The following is a 17,077-nucleotide window of genomic DNA, read 5'->3' as shown; positions in this document are numbered from 1 at the left end:
GTGCCCTGTGGAGCTCGGAGAAATCCAGCCAGGAAGGCTCACAGCCCTGTGGAGATGGACAATAGCATGCAAGAAGGGAAGGAAGGGGTTAAAGGGAGCTTAGCCCAGACAAGAAAAGTAAATATTTGAGGGAGAAAAGCAGAAAGAAAGAATAAGGGAGAGAGAAAGGCAGGAGAAGGAAGTAAAAAGTATTAAGACGAGAGAAAGGAGGATGATATTCTTCCAGAAAACAAAGGGATGGTTGTGTGAGAAAAGCACTGGGGAAGCACTGGGGAAATGAGGACTCGGCTCTGCACAAACTTTCCGTCTGACACTGGACAAGTCAATTTTCTCTGTCTCAGTTTGAAAAGGCTACAATGGGAATAATAATGTCTCCTTTGTTCTGCCTCTCTCTGCTCACATCAAACATCCCTTCTGTTTGCACATTGTAGAAAGGCGAGATGCTACTGTACTGTAAACACAAATAAAATCCACTGAGGCTTTGGGGGGGGGGGGTAAATAGGCTGTGATAAACTTAGGAGATAAGTGCTCTGAAAACCTGAGGGGGAAAAAAAAGTAAGAAATATGGAAGAGGCCTTTACTCAGGCAAGAAGAAATGAACAATATGGACCAGATTAATCCTACTGTTGCCTCCTGGACTCCAGTGGAGTTCCTCAAGGGATGGGTTCAGCTGAAGGAGTTCAGTTTTGTTTGGTTAAAGAAAATTCATGCCAAAGTTTTTAAATAGTCAAATCTGTTCTGAGAACTATGAGAATGTGGGCTGACTTTCATGAAACATTGCATGGGACTTGGGATGAACTACTCCCGCTGAAGACATCAGGAGCCAAGTGATTAAGCCCCATGCAGTGCACTGACAGGAGGCCTTCTTCTTGCCTACGCATACTTTTTTCAGTATAGAAAGTATTTCCATATTTCCAGCAGCTGATCTTTATTTGAAGCCAAGAGCACGCTGCTTTTTTCAGATTGGAGCTAGAGCTTTTCTAGGAAAAGCTACTCTGGAGCAGACCACGGGTTGGTCCGTCTAGCCCAAGACAGCGTCTCCAACAGAGGCCACTGACCTCTTCTTAGAGAAAGAAATCCTAAAGCCTGCAGGGCTCCCTCCAGACATAATTTATATTTCACTCCAATAGCTAGAGTCTGGCTTTCACTCCAAAGTCTGTAGGCTTATATTCTTTCCAAAACTCTTGTTTATTTTATTAATCTTTACAGTTCCCTGGAGATGTTTGCAGCTTGCAGATCTCTAGGCCTTTGGGAAAGCCCCTTGTGCTGCTGACCTCCACGTCCTATAGCAGCAAGTTCCCCAGGCCAAACGGGGCATTAGTGTGGGGAAAAAAAACCAAACCAAACTAAACCCAGACCAAAACAAATTTCCTCTTATCAGTTTCAAGTTTGCTGCCTTTAATGTGGAAATGTGCTTTAAGTTTCCCATCTCACCCAGCTGGCTTCTCATTACAGCATCTCACCTAAAACTGTGAGCTGCTTCTGCTGCGCAGGGAATCCCTGCTAGGAGACGGGCTGTGCATTTGCAGCATTGATCTGCCCTGAAAAGTGACTCAGCCACGCTGAGCATCCAGTTCTTAAATTTTTCAGTGTTTCCAAGTTTCCAATAATACATTATTCTGTGTGCTGCTCCTGCAGGCACGGTATGTTTTCTTCTTGTGTGCCTGGAGTAACAGAGGTTTGTGGATAACCAGAGCATCCCCACCATGTGGATAGCACACTAAGCCAAGGTGTGGCAAAGGGGTGAGATGCTGCAGGGTGACTGGGACGTGGCACCGTGCTCTCTGCACCTCTGTTTCTCTTTTGATAAGGAGGCACTTGCAATGCTGACACTTCTTTGCAGAGCATGGTGAGACTTGCAGTTAGAAGAGCAAGAGGGGCACTGTTGTGTAGACCCAGGCTTATAACGATGGTGAACCAGCAAAACAGTGCCCAAATGCTCAGAGTTCAACCTGCCCTTCCCTCATCCATCTGTCCTTCTCAGTTCGTCTGCTGCAGAGGGGCTCGAGTCTTACAAGGGTTGGGGGGAGTGTGGGGCAGGGTACAATGCACGGCCTTCATCATCAGTTAGGAAGGCACTGCCTACATGGTTGTATAACCGGGGCTCTGCGGCAAAATGAGATGGTGCTACGCAGACGTGGCTTCAGATCCAGCACGCAAATAAACAAAACGAATGTATTAGAAACAGCTGGGGGTTAGGATGAAAATGAGCATTATTAGGAGTATGCTTATAATAACTCATGAACTGGGGAATGCATCATTGCTGCTTGGGGCCCTCCTGGAGACAGATTTGCCATTGCTTTTGGAGCCCTTATTACAGCCATTGGTTTTCCTGTTCAGGCATCCCTTCCCCCAGCCCTTGTTGTAAAACCTGCCAGCGTGCTCTGAGATGGAGCTGCTGGTGTGTGGCATTCAGCATAAGCTGCAGTGAGCTCTGTGGGCAGCAGCCACAGCCTGGTCTGCAGGTCATGAGCTGCTGCTCAGGTGAGCATGCGTATTACCTAGAGCTGGGACCTTGCTTTAGGCACCGCTCTGCCTTTAGGAGTTTCATCCCTCATCCCGAGGGAAGTTTTGCAGTTTTGGGGAGCTTTTGTGGATTTCCGGGCTGGAGGACAGGGTCACGGATTTCCGGTTCCTTCATCATTTTGGAGTGTGACTGATCTGTCCCGGAGAATACTGAGAAAGGTGAAAACACCTGCCGGCAGCACCATCCCCGTTCATGTCCTTTCTTGACTCTCCTGCACACAGCCAGGACATCGGGGCTGTTAGCAGCAGGCCCCCTGCCTGCAGCCTGCCCTGCTGCAGCTCAGGAGGTGACCTGTCTTTAAAAGTCATATATCTTTCCCCTGGGCTCGAGGTGCATTGCCTCTGGGAGACACATAGAGGTAGGAGAGTGTTTCAAGTTGTCCTTGAGCCCTCGGTGTAGCAGTCTACAAACTCTTCTTGCTGAGAAGTCTTTATTATATATTTCACATAGCCACTGATTTTTATTTTTTTTTTGTAATGTGTTCACTATGACTTCAGTTATGTAATGTCTACTGCATAGTTAAGTGCCTAAGAATTGACTTCACTGTTTCCCCGATGAATTTAACATGTATTGGCCAAAACTCAGCTTGCATTGACACTTGCTGATCTTGCAGCTAGGGGGAATTTGGCCCAGTACTCTGCTTCAGTGTCTTCGAGCCATCATGATGTGTCTAGCACATTGGCTGTTCTGGTTCGCTTTATGGTTGGATGAGATGCATATATACAAATCTGCTTAAATTCCAAAATATTACCTTTGGCTGAACGGTTCCTGCCTTTGATGTGAGAGCTAGCCAAAGCCCGGGATCTGTGGGGTTATTCTCGTAAAAAGGACAAGTTAATAGCAAAGACTCATGTCTTTAATTCAGAGTGCATGAAGCCCTGCTTACTTGAACACAGAAAGAATTCGGCAACCAGAACTAAATTCCTCAGCGCTTTTCTGACACAAAGGGCTCTTTAGGGATCTCTCAGAACTGTCCTCCAGTGACTGTTCAAATTGCAGTTACACTGGTTTCTGCTCCTTTTTATATCTCCCTCCAATTTATTAACCTTTCAGAACTTCTGAAGGATGAAGTGGGATGAGTTGATTCTCTGTAATTTCTTTTCACAAGCATGTCTCTGTTGATGCTAATGATATTCGTTTATCAGCCATAAGGGCCTAGCTCTTGGTGTCTTTATGTAATTTATAGATTTCCTCCAGTCTGATTTTGAGAAACATGGATAGTTGGTGAAGTCTGGAGCAAGGACATGGTCTCTTCTAATGTGGCTTTCCTGTCTGTATCTGTTTTGCAGGTTCATTCCGAAATGATGGCTTAAAAGCTGCTGATGTCCTTCCTATACTAAAGGAGAAAGTGGCCTTCGTGTCAGGTGAGCACATCCCTCCTGGTCCCTCTAGCCCAGCATGAGCGATGCCTGTCACCCACTGGTCCTCACGGTGCTGTGCAGGCACAAGGGACTAGTTTCATGTTTGGACTTGGTGGTACTTGCGTTGGCTCTTCTGCCAAGAAAAGGGCTGTATGTGGAACAGGGCCACCCAGTAATACTCAGCAAGTTGGAAACTGGCGCGTGGTGATTTTCTTCCTATTCTGAGAAACAGGTAAATGGGCAGTGCAAGTGGGAAGGAATGTCAGCTCCAGCCCAGACCCGGGCTGAGTCAGGATCCAGGATGGTTCAGGTCAGCAACGCTGCCTTGGGTTCAGGTCAGTGAACATCACTCAGTCCTGTCTATAGGAAGCACTTGGTCCTGTAAACCACTGGTATTTGGTTTGCAATCCCAATCAATCTGCACTTAAAAGTGCCACTGATGCTACATTTTCATAACTCCAGTGCTCAAAGATCTCCTGAGATCCCGTGCAGCGATTTACACCCTTCGTTCAGGGGATAAATCTCAAGGGCCTGGGGGTGAATGAGGGCTAGACAATATGGAAAACACTTTGAGAATGGCTTAGGTTATATTGTTTCTGGGGTGAATTACAACTTGTCAAGCAGGGGGATGGGTGGGGAGAGAACGTCTGAAGTGATCATAATATTGCATGAAGTTACACAAATCAGCAGTACAAAAAGAGGGTACTTCCACTGCCAGTGTTTCTGATGAGTGCAAGCCATTCGAGCTGCTTTTGGTGACCTTGCTTGATGCAACAAGGAGGCCAGTATCAAGCAGCCAGCCCACTCTGCCCCTCACTTGCAGTCTTTGCTCTTTGTTTCCTTAATCTCCTCAGTACTGCTGAGCGCAGAGGGCAGGAGAGCAGCAGCGAGGCCGTGGGGTGCCTGGGCCCTTCCTCCTCTGCTCTCTGCTGGCTGCTGAGCCAGGCTGGGGGACACCTGGATAGGAGGAGAAGCCTTCCCCTGGACTAGCAGCTGGTGTGGGCTGTCCTCCCACTTAGCATCAGTGAAATGGCACAGGAACCAGCGAGGGCTTGGGCAGACGCTTTGTGGCTCTATAAACCCTCAACTTTTTTACCGATGATGTGAAAAATCCAGGACTTGGGAAGTTTGTGTGACACCAAATGCACCGTATGACCCACCCAAAACTCTCCCAGCGATTCTCCCTTGCACCACTATTTGCCTCACACTGGTGTCTCATCCTGAATGTCACGAAATATTTTATGTCCTTATTGTCTTTCACTGCTCTGAAGAGGGGAACATAGTCATAAAAAGGCAGTGTACTTGCAGACTTGTTGGTGACATGAAGCTGAACCGGGTGCTCTGGGGAAGCAAAAAGGAGGAATTTATGCAGGGACTGTACTGGAATTTAGTTCTTGGCTCCTGCTGTTGCTTCACATGGAAATGACCACGGGATCATTTGGTAATGCATGGAATATTTAATAACAACAACTTGTCTGGACTGTTTATATAGCCCCTTTCCTAACCATGCCTAGGTTCAGCTCGCAGCCAGAGGGTTTCACACCAAATCATCAGCTCCTGTTGATGCTGTCCTGGGCCAAGCTTGCCCTGGGGGGGTTGAACAAATGAGAGGTGCCAGCACACCCCCAGGGGTTTCTCACCATGATCTGCTGTGGGCAGGGGATGGCTTGTTCCTTGTAGACTTGCCACTCTCCAGACTCATCTCTGCTCAAAATGTTCCTGTTCCTGACCCAGCTCACTAGATAGCAGTTCCAGGATTTCCACCTCCTTTCCATGGTCTCCAAATGCAACGGCTATGGGAACAAGTGTCTGAGCCTTTGTAGATAAAATGTGCTGAGGCTCTGGTGCCTTATTACAATAGCCCCAGCATCACCCTCCAGCCCAGAGTTTAAGAACTGCTCCGACTTTCCCTGGGTTGATGTAATAAAGCAGATGAAGAAAAGGATTTGACAGCTTCAACTGAAGGCTAGGTTCTTTTTAATTAAAATGGAGTAACTTCCTAGTGTGCTTTCAGCACAGAAGAGAAAGTGTTTGCCAAAAAAAGAAAAATCAAATTGCTGAACTTTGTGAGGATATATATATATATATGAGTTCGAGCTGTAGTTAACACTGAGTCTGTGAGCACATTGCATTTGCAATCAGGCTTCCTTGAGGAAAAGGAGAGTTTTATTGAGTCTTGTCAGAGTTTATACTACAGTTAATTTTAACGGTAACAGTACAGTAAGGATGTCAAGTGGGTTCTTCTTGTCCTTACACCAGCAGAATTTATCAGCACACAAAAAAAATCTGTTGAACATCTCAGTTACACACTTTTTCTTTTTCTCATCTGCTCCAGCTACACCACCTTGTCTTTTCAGCCATGCCTTGACAGGACGGCTGCAAGAACAAACAAGCTCCTTGCGGCAGGGGCTGTGCCATTCTGTGTTTCAGTGCTGTGGATGCTCCACACCTCGACCACACAGAGCAGTGTGGAGAATGGGCTGGACACCGGCTGCTGCCTGCCCACACCGCCGTGTAATCTCACAGGCACACTTAGGCTTTCAGAAGTGCACTTAATTTCAGAGTTGCAACACAGCTGTAGGTAGCTGGGCACGGATTCACCCAGCCTGAATGCCGCCTGGGGCTTTGTGCCTGGTGCTTCCTGTAGTTTTATTCCTGCAACTGCTTCTTGATCTCTTTCAGTGACCTTGTTTATAAGCTGGACTGAACCCCCCCAAGCAAAGTTCATATATGTGTGTATCTAAACAGCACCTGAAAACCCCATGCCATCTCTCATAAGCAAGGAGATAGCCTGAGCAGTGGCAGTGCATCCCGGCCATCGCAGCCTGATTGCTCCCATCGCTGACCTCGCTGAGGCAGATTCAGCCAGAGCTGGGAGGGAGGCTTTGGCCGCCTGCTTGTTGCCTAAACCCTGATAAAATCTTGGCTTTGCCTGGGTGGTTCACAGTGTTGTTTCCAGCAATGGAAAGGCTTTGGGAACCATTAGGGAGTGAGCTTCAAGCCAAAGGCTGATTTTTATATTCTGAGGAGGAGATGAGCACAGAGGAAAGGAAATAAAACAGGTTGTAGATTATTTCGGTATTTTTTTTCGTGAGAGGCGGTGAACGTGATATTTTGGAAGCTGTGGCTATAGCCTTTCCTGGGAAATGCAGATGCTGCTTTGGAAGGGTGGTTTAACTTCAGATGTCGTTCAGCTGCTTGATTATAGTCACAGGAGATTTTCTATTGATCAGGGCAGTACAGAAGGAAGCGGATGAGGCTCTCGGGAGAGGGAGTGGAGCATGTTGCCACGTTGCCTTCCTGCACATGGAGCTTTTCACACACATGGCTTTGAAAACCTTTTTAGCTGACTAGCATAGTGGGTGTTGCTGAAACCATTTGCCCTTTCCCCACACCCCACCCAGAAGAGTTTTGCAGGATCCCTCCCAGCGCTTCCCATTCCCTATGGGACTCTTAAGACCCATAGCAAGTAGGCTCCCGCCTGCTATCCAGGTGCCTTCTGCTCCTCTGCCGAGGCAGAAGCACCAAGGAGGAGGTGGCCAGGTTGCTGAGAGGCTGTTTGAGCAAGGAGGAGTCAACAGCAAAAGGTAGAATGGTATCATAATTTGGTGATTTACAGGGGCACAGTGACGTCTGAACCTGACTGAGAGCCTGAAGTGAAAACACAGAGATTTCCCAGAAGGTCTTTCAGAGGAAGAAGCTCAGTGTAAATAGACCAGATGAAACTTTGCAATTAGGTCTCACTAAATTTAGGCTGGCAAGATGAATCCAAGAGGAAGGCTTACAGGTTGTTTGGCTTCTGAGACTGGAATCTGGGAAAAAAAAAATGCTCCAAGGTAAGGACTGTTAGGGGGAAAAGACTGACCATCCCAAAATCTGTGGGTCTGAAGTCACCTCAGGTCACTACACACCAGAGATATGTGGGACCACGTGTGCAGGAGCATGTTTTGCTTTCTGTGCGACGGATGTGCTTCATTCTTCAAAGAAGGGGTTGAAATGAGATTCCCAAGTCCTCCCAGGTGCTGGAAGAGTTCAGGTCCAGATTTCAGGAGGTCTCCAACACAGATTTGTGGACACTGGAATTTATATTGGATTGGGAATAGAACTAACCAAAATATTTAATTTTTGAATGATGTAAACATTTTGTATTTGCATAAAAAGTTTTGATTCCAATTTTAAAAGTTTCTATTCTCTTCCTCTGTAATGGAAATTTCAAGTGAAACATCAACAATTCTTCTACATTTTGTAAGAGAAAAGTGTCTTATTGTTTATACCATTCCCTGATGTACTTTGAAATCAACGGAAATTCCAAAAGAAGAAATATGCTATTAGAAAAATATAACATTGCTTAACTATTGAATTTTCATAGTGGTTTTGGTCCATCATCCTTTCATCTAGAATTTACTGCTGCATTGATGCACATTTTTCTTTGAAGAAGAAAAAGAGGAAGTTTAGACTGCAAAGTTTCCAGGTCTTTTGATGAGGTCTGACCCTGTTTTTCTGTTTTGTTTGGTCTTGCTTTGTTTCTTTTGCCTTGTAAGATTGCTAGATCATTTGTGAGGATACAGAAGAACCTTTACCTATAGTGTCTGTTCAGATATCCTCATCAGGACTCTAAGGTCAGAGCAGAAATCAAAACATTCTCTGGGATATCCAGTTTCACTTACAGGTAGTGATGATACGCACCTAAAGCATTGCTAGGGTGCTGAATCAGTTGCCGTATTTCTTTCCATATGTTTTAACCGTAGCCATGGACTAAATTAAAGAATTTCTGTGGAGAGTGCCTAGTGACTGCCAACACTTACCGTCCTGGCTCTTGGACACCAGCAGCTTGCCAAGATCCACCACCATCTCCCTCGAGCAATGAGACTTCCCCTTTGTGTGCTTCCTTAATTAGCAGGTGTGAGAGTGGAGATGCTACCTATGATGCCTTGTGCAGACAAAAAAGTTCAAGTGCCTTACAAAAGTAGGTAAAAAAACCAACCCAGTAAACATTTTTGTCTGAAAGGACTCAGAAGAACTTGTGGGATGTAAAAGAAACTGTGGGTGCCATCCAAGCACGAAGAGCTCCTGACCGCCTCCTGGAAAAGCCTTCGGAGCCTACGGGTCAGTGGGTCTCTGCATCCAGTCACACGGGTTTAGCTTTCAAATTAATGATAGAGACTTTCAAAATAACAATAAGAGGAAGGAACTGAGACTGTGAAGCAAGACGTTCTGTATACATCCCATCCTGTTCCAGCTCACAGGGTTTTCTAGTCCTTAAAGACACAGTGAGCTCCATACGTATCTCAGCAAAGGTCTCTGCTTCATTTACACAGGCAGGTAAGAGTTGTCCTTGTACAGAAATGCAACCTGGGAGCTTATAAATCAATATAAGGAACCAGGGAGGTGACTATAACATCTGAGATAATTAATATGATAACAACGAAATGTTCTGGTCATTTTCCAGTAGGATGTGCACTTGCATCCCACTGGCAAAACACATCACCTCTGAAAACTTCCTTATTTCCATGAAAGCACTTTGCATCGTAGGGTTACGTATGTTTTGCTTCTTTGTTTGTTTTTCCTAAGGAATATATTTTAACATACAAGAAGCTCAGAAATTCACAACTGGACATCTCTGTATTAGCAAATGGTTGTGGGTCTTTCAGTACATCTTTTTGTAGGAAAATATAGGCTTGTTGAAATGGAAATACTGTGCTGGAATGTGCAATTTTAGAAACATTTTTATCTGATGGTGTTTTCCAGCTCTAGGCCAAATTTCTTCTCAGAGCCAAAGGAGAAAAAGACTTCCTAATAGCAATTGTGTAAGTCCGATAGCTTGAACTTTCCCCTGAACTTCCATAAATTTGCAGGAGCCTCTACTTGGCTGTAGCTGTCAAGAATTTCCCTGCTGGGACATGGCAAGCCTGAGCAGCCACTTGTGTTGAATCCGTTCATTATATGTTTCACTTTGCTGAAGTGACATCAGAAATTTTCTATTTCTGATGTGCTCACCTCAAATTAGGAAGACAAACAGTGTGTGGTCAGGGTGAATGCAGCTTCTCTTTTTTTTTTTTCTTTTTTTTTTTTTTTTTTTCCCTTTACTCTGTATAGCTTCTAATATGATGCTCAGAGACAAGAGTCTGGAGTGCATATTGGCACTGCCATCAGCAGTGTGACCAGCATGGCTGTGGGCTGTTTTATTCCCTTCCCCTCTCCATCAGGTTCAAGAGGGTTTGCAGCAGAGTATTTTGTTTTAGAAAATTTGGGGTTTAATTTGTTCGTTTCTGCATCTTTTTATTTTTATTTATTTTTTGATAGAAGCGGGTATTCCCATACATCTGAGACAGAAGGGCGAAAGGAAGCAAGGTTTGCATGTGTGTGAGTGAGGGGCAGTGTTGAAAAGGATGCTTCGGTGCTGCCTTGATACTTCAAAGCAAATCTGTATCTTCCAGGGGAAAAAACAAGTTCCTCTGGAATCTGCAAGTTCTGCCTTCCACACAAAGAAGCTCTTCCTTTATTGTAACGAGTTTCACCAGTTCTTAATTTTACTTTGCTGGTACAGTAATTTTCTCAGTGGGAAATGAGACAATTTTCTCAGTGGCTTGTTGTCAAGGAAGCATTCATAATCAAAGAATTATCCCAAAATACTTGTAATAAATCAGAAAAGGAGTATTACAGACCACAAGTTGTCTCTTCAAATCCATGCACCCGTGCTCTGGGTGGTTGTAGAACAAATCCATCAAGTTGGGAAATGGGCTCATCCAGCAGCTGTGCTGAGCATCCCATCTACAGCCACTTGTCTGATCTGTTCTGCCAAGGGATATCCTGGTGGGAACACACAGCCTTGTTTTTGGGGTCATTAACCCTAATGCCATAAGGGTTTGGTTCAGGCACTTGACATTTGTTTATGGGATGCTGCAAAGAGGAACACACTGGAGGATCGTTCTCTGCCGACTGCATTGCAGCTGTGTTAATTTGCAGGGGGGATTTGTTGTGGGAGGTTAAATTTCCTTAACTGTTACACTGGAATCACCTGCTTTGGAATCAACTGAATTTGTGTGTGTTCATACAGATAATCCTATATAGAACCCTTGCAAGAAATTTTTGCCTCCTGAAGCTGGAAAAGTTTTAGTATGGAGCTCTGTTTACAGGAGGTTTGGTAGCAAGCAGACTCTCACAGAGCTCAGTTATGGCAAAGAAAGGAAAAGAAATATTATTTTAAGACTCTGGATATCAATTCCTTGATACTTTTCTTTCCTAGGAAGTCTGTCAATTAGATTTAGAAATCCAGAGCTTATTGTTCCTCATTTTGTAGAGGCGCCTGACATCAGCTGAGCTCATTCTGTCTCTGAGTTCTCTTCATTATCATCCATTTTTTCACCGTATTTTGGACTGAAATATCTTTTGAGGAGTACTTCAGCTTCTCTGGAAAGTTACTTATGGTCCCAGCACAGTCTGCAGCATCAAGATTGATCAGCTTATGGTCTGCAGGGGTCAGATGGAGCAGCACATCCGTTTGAGCTGCAGCAGACACCGGAATGGAGGCCAGAGGTGCTGTGTACTACTTCTGTCTCCACTGCTGATGCATGTTGCAGGACCTTAGGCAAGGTACTCAGGAGCCTTTATGCGTGTGGGCATTTGTCTGTTTCTGTGGTTAAACCTTGTGAATTCCTGCTTGTAAAAAGCATGCAGAAGGAAGAAAAGGGCTGGAATATCCTTAAATATAGATGAATGCAAGCAGGAAAGTGTCGTGGTAGAACAGTAGATAGGACTGGAGTGACGTGGCTTGAAAACAGAGCTCTCCTTAGTCATTATCTGTTGTATACAAAAAGTCTGCATTAAAGGAAATGCCTTAGTTCCTTTCCTAAACAGGATTCCACAGAGCTGGAATTTCACACTTCTGGGTATTATCGGGGATAGTTGTTTCTCAGGACTTGAAATAGGGAACACATACCCACAGTACACATTAATAACTCTGGGCTGGCCAGCATCTTCCCTTACCTGTAGGCAGTTGGAGCCACCCCAGACCACTGAGGTGATTAAAATCTCAGTTCAGGCAGCTGCTAGAGAAAGCATCTTGTGGCTGGAGTCCCTTTTGTCTCAGTCGAAAGCCTGACCAGAAAAGTGCCCATCAGTAGGTCACTGAGACTTGCCCAAGTTGTTTGTTGCCTGCTTCCATTGCCCCTATTTGCAGGTTTTTTGAGGTTTCTTTAATGTTTTGGGGTTTTTTTTTGTGTGTGTGTGTGTGTGTTTTCTTTTACTATGTAGAAGTGGTGCCCATCATCATGCCTCATGCTATTGCTGCAGTATCTCCCGTATTATTTGTGGAGGACAAGTGATGTGATCCTACTTTTGGGACCAGGTGCTGAACATAGCGGTGATTTCTACACAGGCAGAAGAAAGGGAGATGGGAAGAATGGGCAAGCATGCCACTGACAGGCAAGACAGTCAACAAAGGATCTTGTAGGAGGGAGACAAGACATATATGGCTAAATATTTGTTTTCAGTGTACTTTGTGCCCTGAGGAACATGTGTTTTTTCTGACTCCTTTTTTCCAGAGCACTAATAACTAGACCATCTGTTTGCCTCTCTAAATCAGAACAAACCCCATGAAAGCCCACCTTGAAAACCAATTAGAAATTATCAGCTGTTTGTTTTAGCGTTTAATAACTGTAATTAGCAAACATAATGATATGTTTGATTATTGCATCCCATGTCTGTGAGCCCAGTGGGAGGCAGAAGATGGGACATATTGATTAGAGCAATTGAGCCTCTTTGCTCCCCTCCATTTTTTTGTTTTCTTTTAAAACAATATGCTGGGTAGTTCTCTGATGAAGCTGTGCATGTAAAATCAGTGTGCAAATCAGGGCTGACTTGAGGCAAGATTAGCCTCTGTGGGTGGGTTCCTTGCAAGCAAAGACAGCTTCTGTAAGGTTTCTAGTTGCTGACTTTTAGTCTAAGTACTGTAAAGCCCTAACACAGTAAACTAGGGATCAGAAAACCTCATTTCTACTCCTTGTTCTTCAAGTGACATGCTGTGAGATCTGGGGTGAATTTCCTCCCCTCACCATACTTCAATGTTTCCCTCAGTTTAAAAAAAAAAAAAAAAAGGAGATAATGGTAGAGAAGAGGAAAGATATACATGAGACATTAGACTTCCTGCAGAGAAAATGCAAAAAGAATTTCTTCTTTTAGTGGTTCTTACTCCTTGTTTAGATGCTCTGTTAGAGGAGATGAGGGTCCTAACATAGGCATGGCAGGTGTCTAACGTTAGATGGTGTGACCATCCTGTTTAGTCTGTCTGGTAAAGTTGACATTTGCAGTTATGAAGCACAACAGAAAAGGTACATTTTATTAGTATTTAAGAGAGTAACCACAGTTACTGGACTCTGCAGGACCTATGGTGAATTAAACACACTGTGGTTGGTTCTGGAAGAAACCTGACATTTCGTCACCCAGGCTCTTCATAAAATTGTAAATAATGCAGGCATTCATAAAAATTAGGGATTGCTCATAAACTATTGGAAACAAGTGAAGGATTTTAATATGTATGATGCACTTGTAATAATATTTTCACCCTATTACTCAAAGCATAGAGCAGTGATTTTTATCACATTTGTTTCTAAAACTCATATTTCTTGTTTTGCTGTGCTACAGGAGTAGAAGGAATCATTCCAGGCACTTATTTATCCTTCCATCCTCCAGAAAACTCCATCTGGGTCATCTTGTAACCTTCCTCCTCCAAAGAGAATTAACCCATTTTCTCTGGTCTGTCCTGGTAACTTCTGACTGTGTGCAAGCCTTATTTATCCTGCTCTCCTGAGGACAGTTCAGATGAACTTATGTAGGAGAAGTTTTGTCCTGAAGCAAAGACAGGACAGAAATGTTCTTATGTCTGTTTCCCTTTCCGCAGCTGACAGTCCTTCCATTACCATCAGCAAAATGGTCAAGAATTTTCCCCTTGAACTTTCTCAGTCTCCCAAAATTTAGTTGTGGTGGTGGTGGGTTGTTTTTTTTTTTTTTTTTTTTCCAGAGCTCACTTTGGTGGAAATGTAGCTGGGAAAGGGGTCCCTGAACCCAAACACAATTTCTGGTCATGACCAAGCTGAGGTGAACAGGCAGCATTGGAGTGGTCGGGGCTGCTGGGCTGTGGGAAGATCATGGCCCTTTCTGGGCGTTTCATATCCTGGGAGAGGATTATAACTGTGTGCTTGGATGTCTCTTGATCTCATCTGTTAGCACTTTTTTTCACTTTATAGAAATATTAAAATAGTTGGGACTGGAGGAGGAGGGGGAGCCTGACTAAGTAGTAGGTAGTGTGTTCTTCTGGGATGTAATTCAAGTTCATGTCTCTGCTTTAGTGAATATCTGGAAACTTTGGAAAGCCTTGGTTACATCTTGATATGATGGGAAATGTTTCAAAACCTTGAAAACCTTCCTGTGTCAAAAAAAAAAAAAAAAAAATAGAAAGAAATCTTTCCCACCAGCTTTAGTTTCAATATTGGTTTGCCATTCTATAGGCTGGCTTGCTTTCCTGTTGGACACATCATACATGATATAATGGTTTCGGCTTTGTTACGGTGTGTGAAATAATCCCAACAATGGGAAAATGTGCTTGAAATGAGGATTTTTTTTATGCTTAAATGTAGGCCTGAAAATAAAAATGAGCTTGTTTCCTTGTAAATTGAATCCTTTTTTACATTACACTCCCATTCCCGTGCCATGTGGCAGAGGGTGGATCAGCCAAGGTGAGACCAAATTCCCTTGTATCCTCCTAGCGTTCGTGGTGTGCTGATTGCAGCAGAGGCTCTGCCGTTTGAAGGCTGCTGCAGAGAGACCCATGTAAGCAGTTTAACTGGAAGCAGCAAGGTGCCTTTGAGAAATCACCCAGAGGATTTCCTGCAGTGCTGGGCAGCACACTGCCCACCGTCAGCCAAGGGCAAACATCAGGCACACAACTTTAGGTGGAGTTGAGGCAGGGCAGTTTTTGTACTCTACGTGTTCCCTGGCTGCGTGAGGGCTCAAAATGAAGAGGTCACCTTGTCTTTGCCTCTCTGTTTGTACCTTTTGAATGTGACCTGAAAAACTGGAAGGTGTTGCCCTTCGGGTGTAAAGCATCCACTGAAAGCTACAGGAACTTCAAAGCAGACGGAGTGTAACACTGGGTTACATTGGCATCTATATCTGTGTAGATGAAGTTTATCTATAATGTGACAGGCTTTGAGCTGTACAGCCTGCAGGGCTGTAGAAAACTCTTAGACCGTGGAATTTTGTAAAAGAAATAGAATATATATACATACAAAACAACACTGCTATTTTTAGCTGCTTCTGCATGACTTGGATCATGTGGAGAGACACTGTGCTAGAAAGTGAGCTTGTACCTATCGTAGCATCAACTGAATGGGCACTTTCAGAGTAAAATGAACAGGGCCTGTGTTGTCAGCTGGGAGTTGCATCTACAAGAAACCTCTGTCTTGTAGTCAGGGTCAGGTGGAAAAGCTGTGCCTCAGGATTATGTTCATATATGTCACCAGATTGATATGCACCTGCAGGAACTCCTGCTATATGAGACACCTCCTTGAGTCCTGATCTAAATTCTCTCAGAGCAATTCTTTGTCTTGTGGTGAGCTAGGATCGTGTTTTTCCAAGCTCTCATGCCAGTCCTACTCTTACAGCAGAGCCTCCCAGGGCTCTTCCTACCAAACCGTGGTGGTTGGGACCCCTGCAGAAGTCACGGCCACACGGAGTGCAGGTGTCCTGCGTCCTGTAACAGAGAACGCAGTGTGTGTGAGTGCTGGAGGTGCACGTGTCCGTGCATAGCTTTCCTTCTTTTTGGCCAGATAATTTAATTCAGCGGAAGCACGTGATTTCCCTTTGTCAGAAGTGATATTTCTCTTAAAGGGATTATACTTTCCATTAAAAAGTGAAAATTGATCTGCTTTTTTTACAGCTTATAGGCAAGGTGCAGTTCTGTGCTAGCTTTTTGAACTGTAGTTTTGATACGAATTTTTTCCTAGATAACAATGCCAACACGTATCTGAACACACAGTTCCTGAAAAAACCCTGTGTTAATACATGAAGGAAGAACTAAACATTGCACAAGGAACTAGATTTCTGTTACAAGCTTATTAAACTTTATTCACAGCAGAGAAACAAATGAGGTGCAGTAGAATAGGTTGTATTCACCCCTATATTTGTGATTGTATAATTCAGGGTAGAACCACTCCTTTGTGGCTCTTTTGAGAATTGCTGTAAAGCATTAGGTGCCAGACACCGGCAGTTTAAAAGGAGTGGATTTTAAGACAGGAAAACTACAGGGGAAAAAAAAAGGGGGGGAACTCCAATTGCTAACAACATTCTCTAAATAGAAAACACAGGCACAAACTTTTAATCAGAACTTCAGTTTCTAATGAATTGCCAGATTAGTATGTCTGACTGCATAAACGTGGTGGGGGTACGCTGCATCCAGCTGGTGGGACTTTATAAAGTGCCTGGCAATGAGGGATGCAGCTCGTTGGGTAACAAATATTTTCACTTTCTTGCTGTTGACCAGTCGCACTGGATTTGATGGGATTAGGTGAAAGCCAGAAGAAAAGCTAATAGCAAATTTCCTTGTGGTTGGTGTTTTTTCTCTTTTTTTTTTTTTTTCCTTTGGCGCTCTAACAAATGCAAACATGTCTTCCTCAATTAAGCAAGCCTGAAAGCTACAAAGAGTGCGCAGGCTCTTGAATGTGCCTTAATTTATGTTTATCAATTCAGTGCACGTAGTTTTTTTGACGTGTGCTTCCTGCCTGATTTTCTAACAATCCTTTATTTTCTGCAGGTGGCCGTGATAAACGAGGTGGTCCTGTCTTGACCTTCCCAGCCCGCAGCAATCATGACAGAATAAGGCAGGAAGACCTTCGGAAACTTGTGACTTATTTGGCCAGCGTGCCAAGGTAAAGCTAGAAAGAAAACACTTCAAAGCTCAATGTGGATGGATGGGTGGGGAACTTGTTCTTGGCAGTTGCTGATTTCCAAGTATTAACCTTTAGTACCTTCAGTTCTTGGGACAGAGAAACAAAAGTGTTCCCTTCCTCCTTCTGCATATGTTCTGATGGTTTTTATCGTACAAGCAGCAATACAGAAGTCCCCAAGAGCAGAGGCAGTGCTTGCAAACCTGGACTTCAGGCTTGCAAACCCAGCTCGTAACAGCAACAAGGAG

At 44.2% G+C, this 17,077-nt stretch overlaps 1 protein-coding gene across 26 annotated transcripts in view; it reads left to right on the top strand.

Moving 5' to 3' along the window:
- Nucleotides 1-17,077, top strand: part of KALRN (kalirin RhoGEF kinase) — a 502,773-nt gene that overhangs the window by 155,793 nt on the left and 329,903 nt on the right. For 25 of the 26 annotated variants that reach the window (XR_013953438.1, XR_013953439.1, XR_013953440.1 and 22 more), the window contains 2 exons: nucleotides 3,817-3,891; nucleotides 16,697-16,811. Coding sequence is in view for 23 of the 26 variants with exons in the window: in XM_080599249.1 (XP_080455375.1) it covers nucleotides 3,817-3,891; nucleotides 16,697-16,811 (190 nt within the window). In the remaining 3 variants the exon portion in view is untranslated. Of the gene's footprint in view, nucleotides 1-3,816; nucleotides 3,892-10,879; nucleotides 11,482-16,696; nucleotides 16,812-17,077 lie in introns of those variants that run through there. The other variant, XM_080599233.1, reaches the window with a different exon arrangement.

This window comes from Anser brachyrhynchus (assembly GCF_964034855.1).
Source record: "Anser brachyrhynchus genome assembly, chromosome: 7".
In the NCBI taxonomy this organism is placed as follows: domain Eukaryota; kingdom Metazoa; phylum Chordata; class Aves; order Anseriformes; family Anatidae; genus Anser; species Anser brachyrhynchus.
This window is presented reverse-complemented; position numbering and strand designations above follow the sequence as displayed.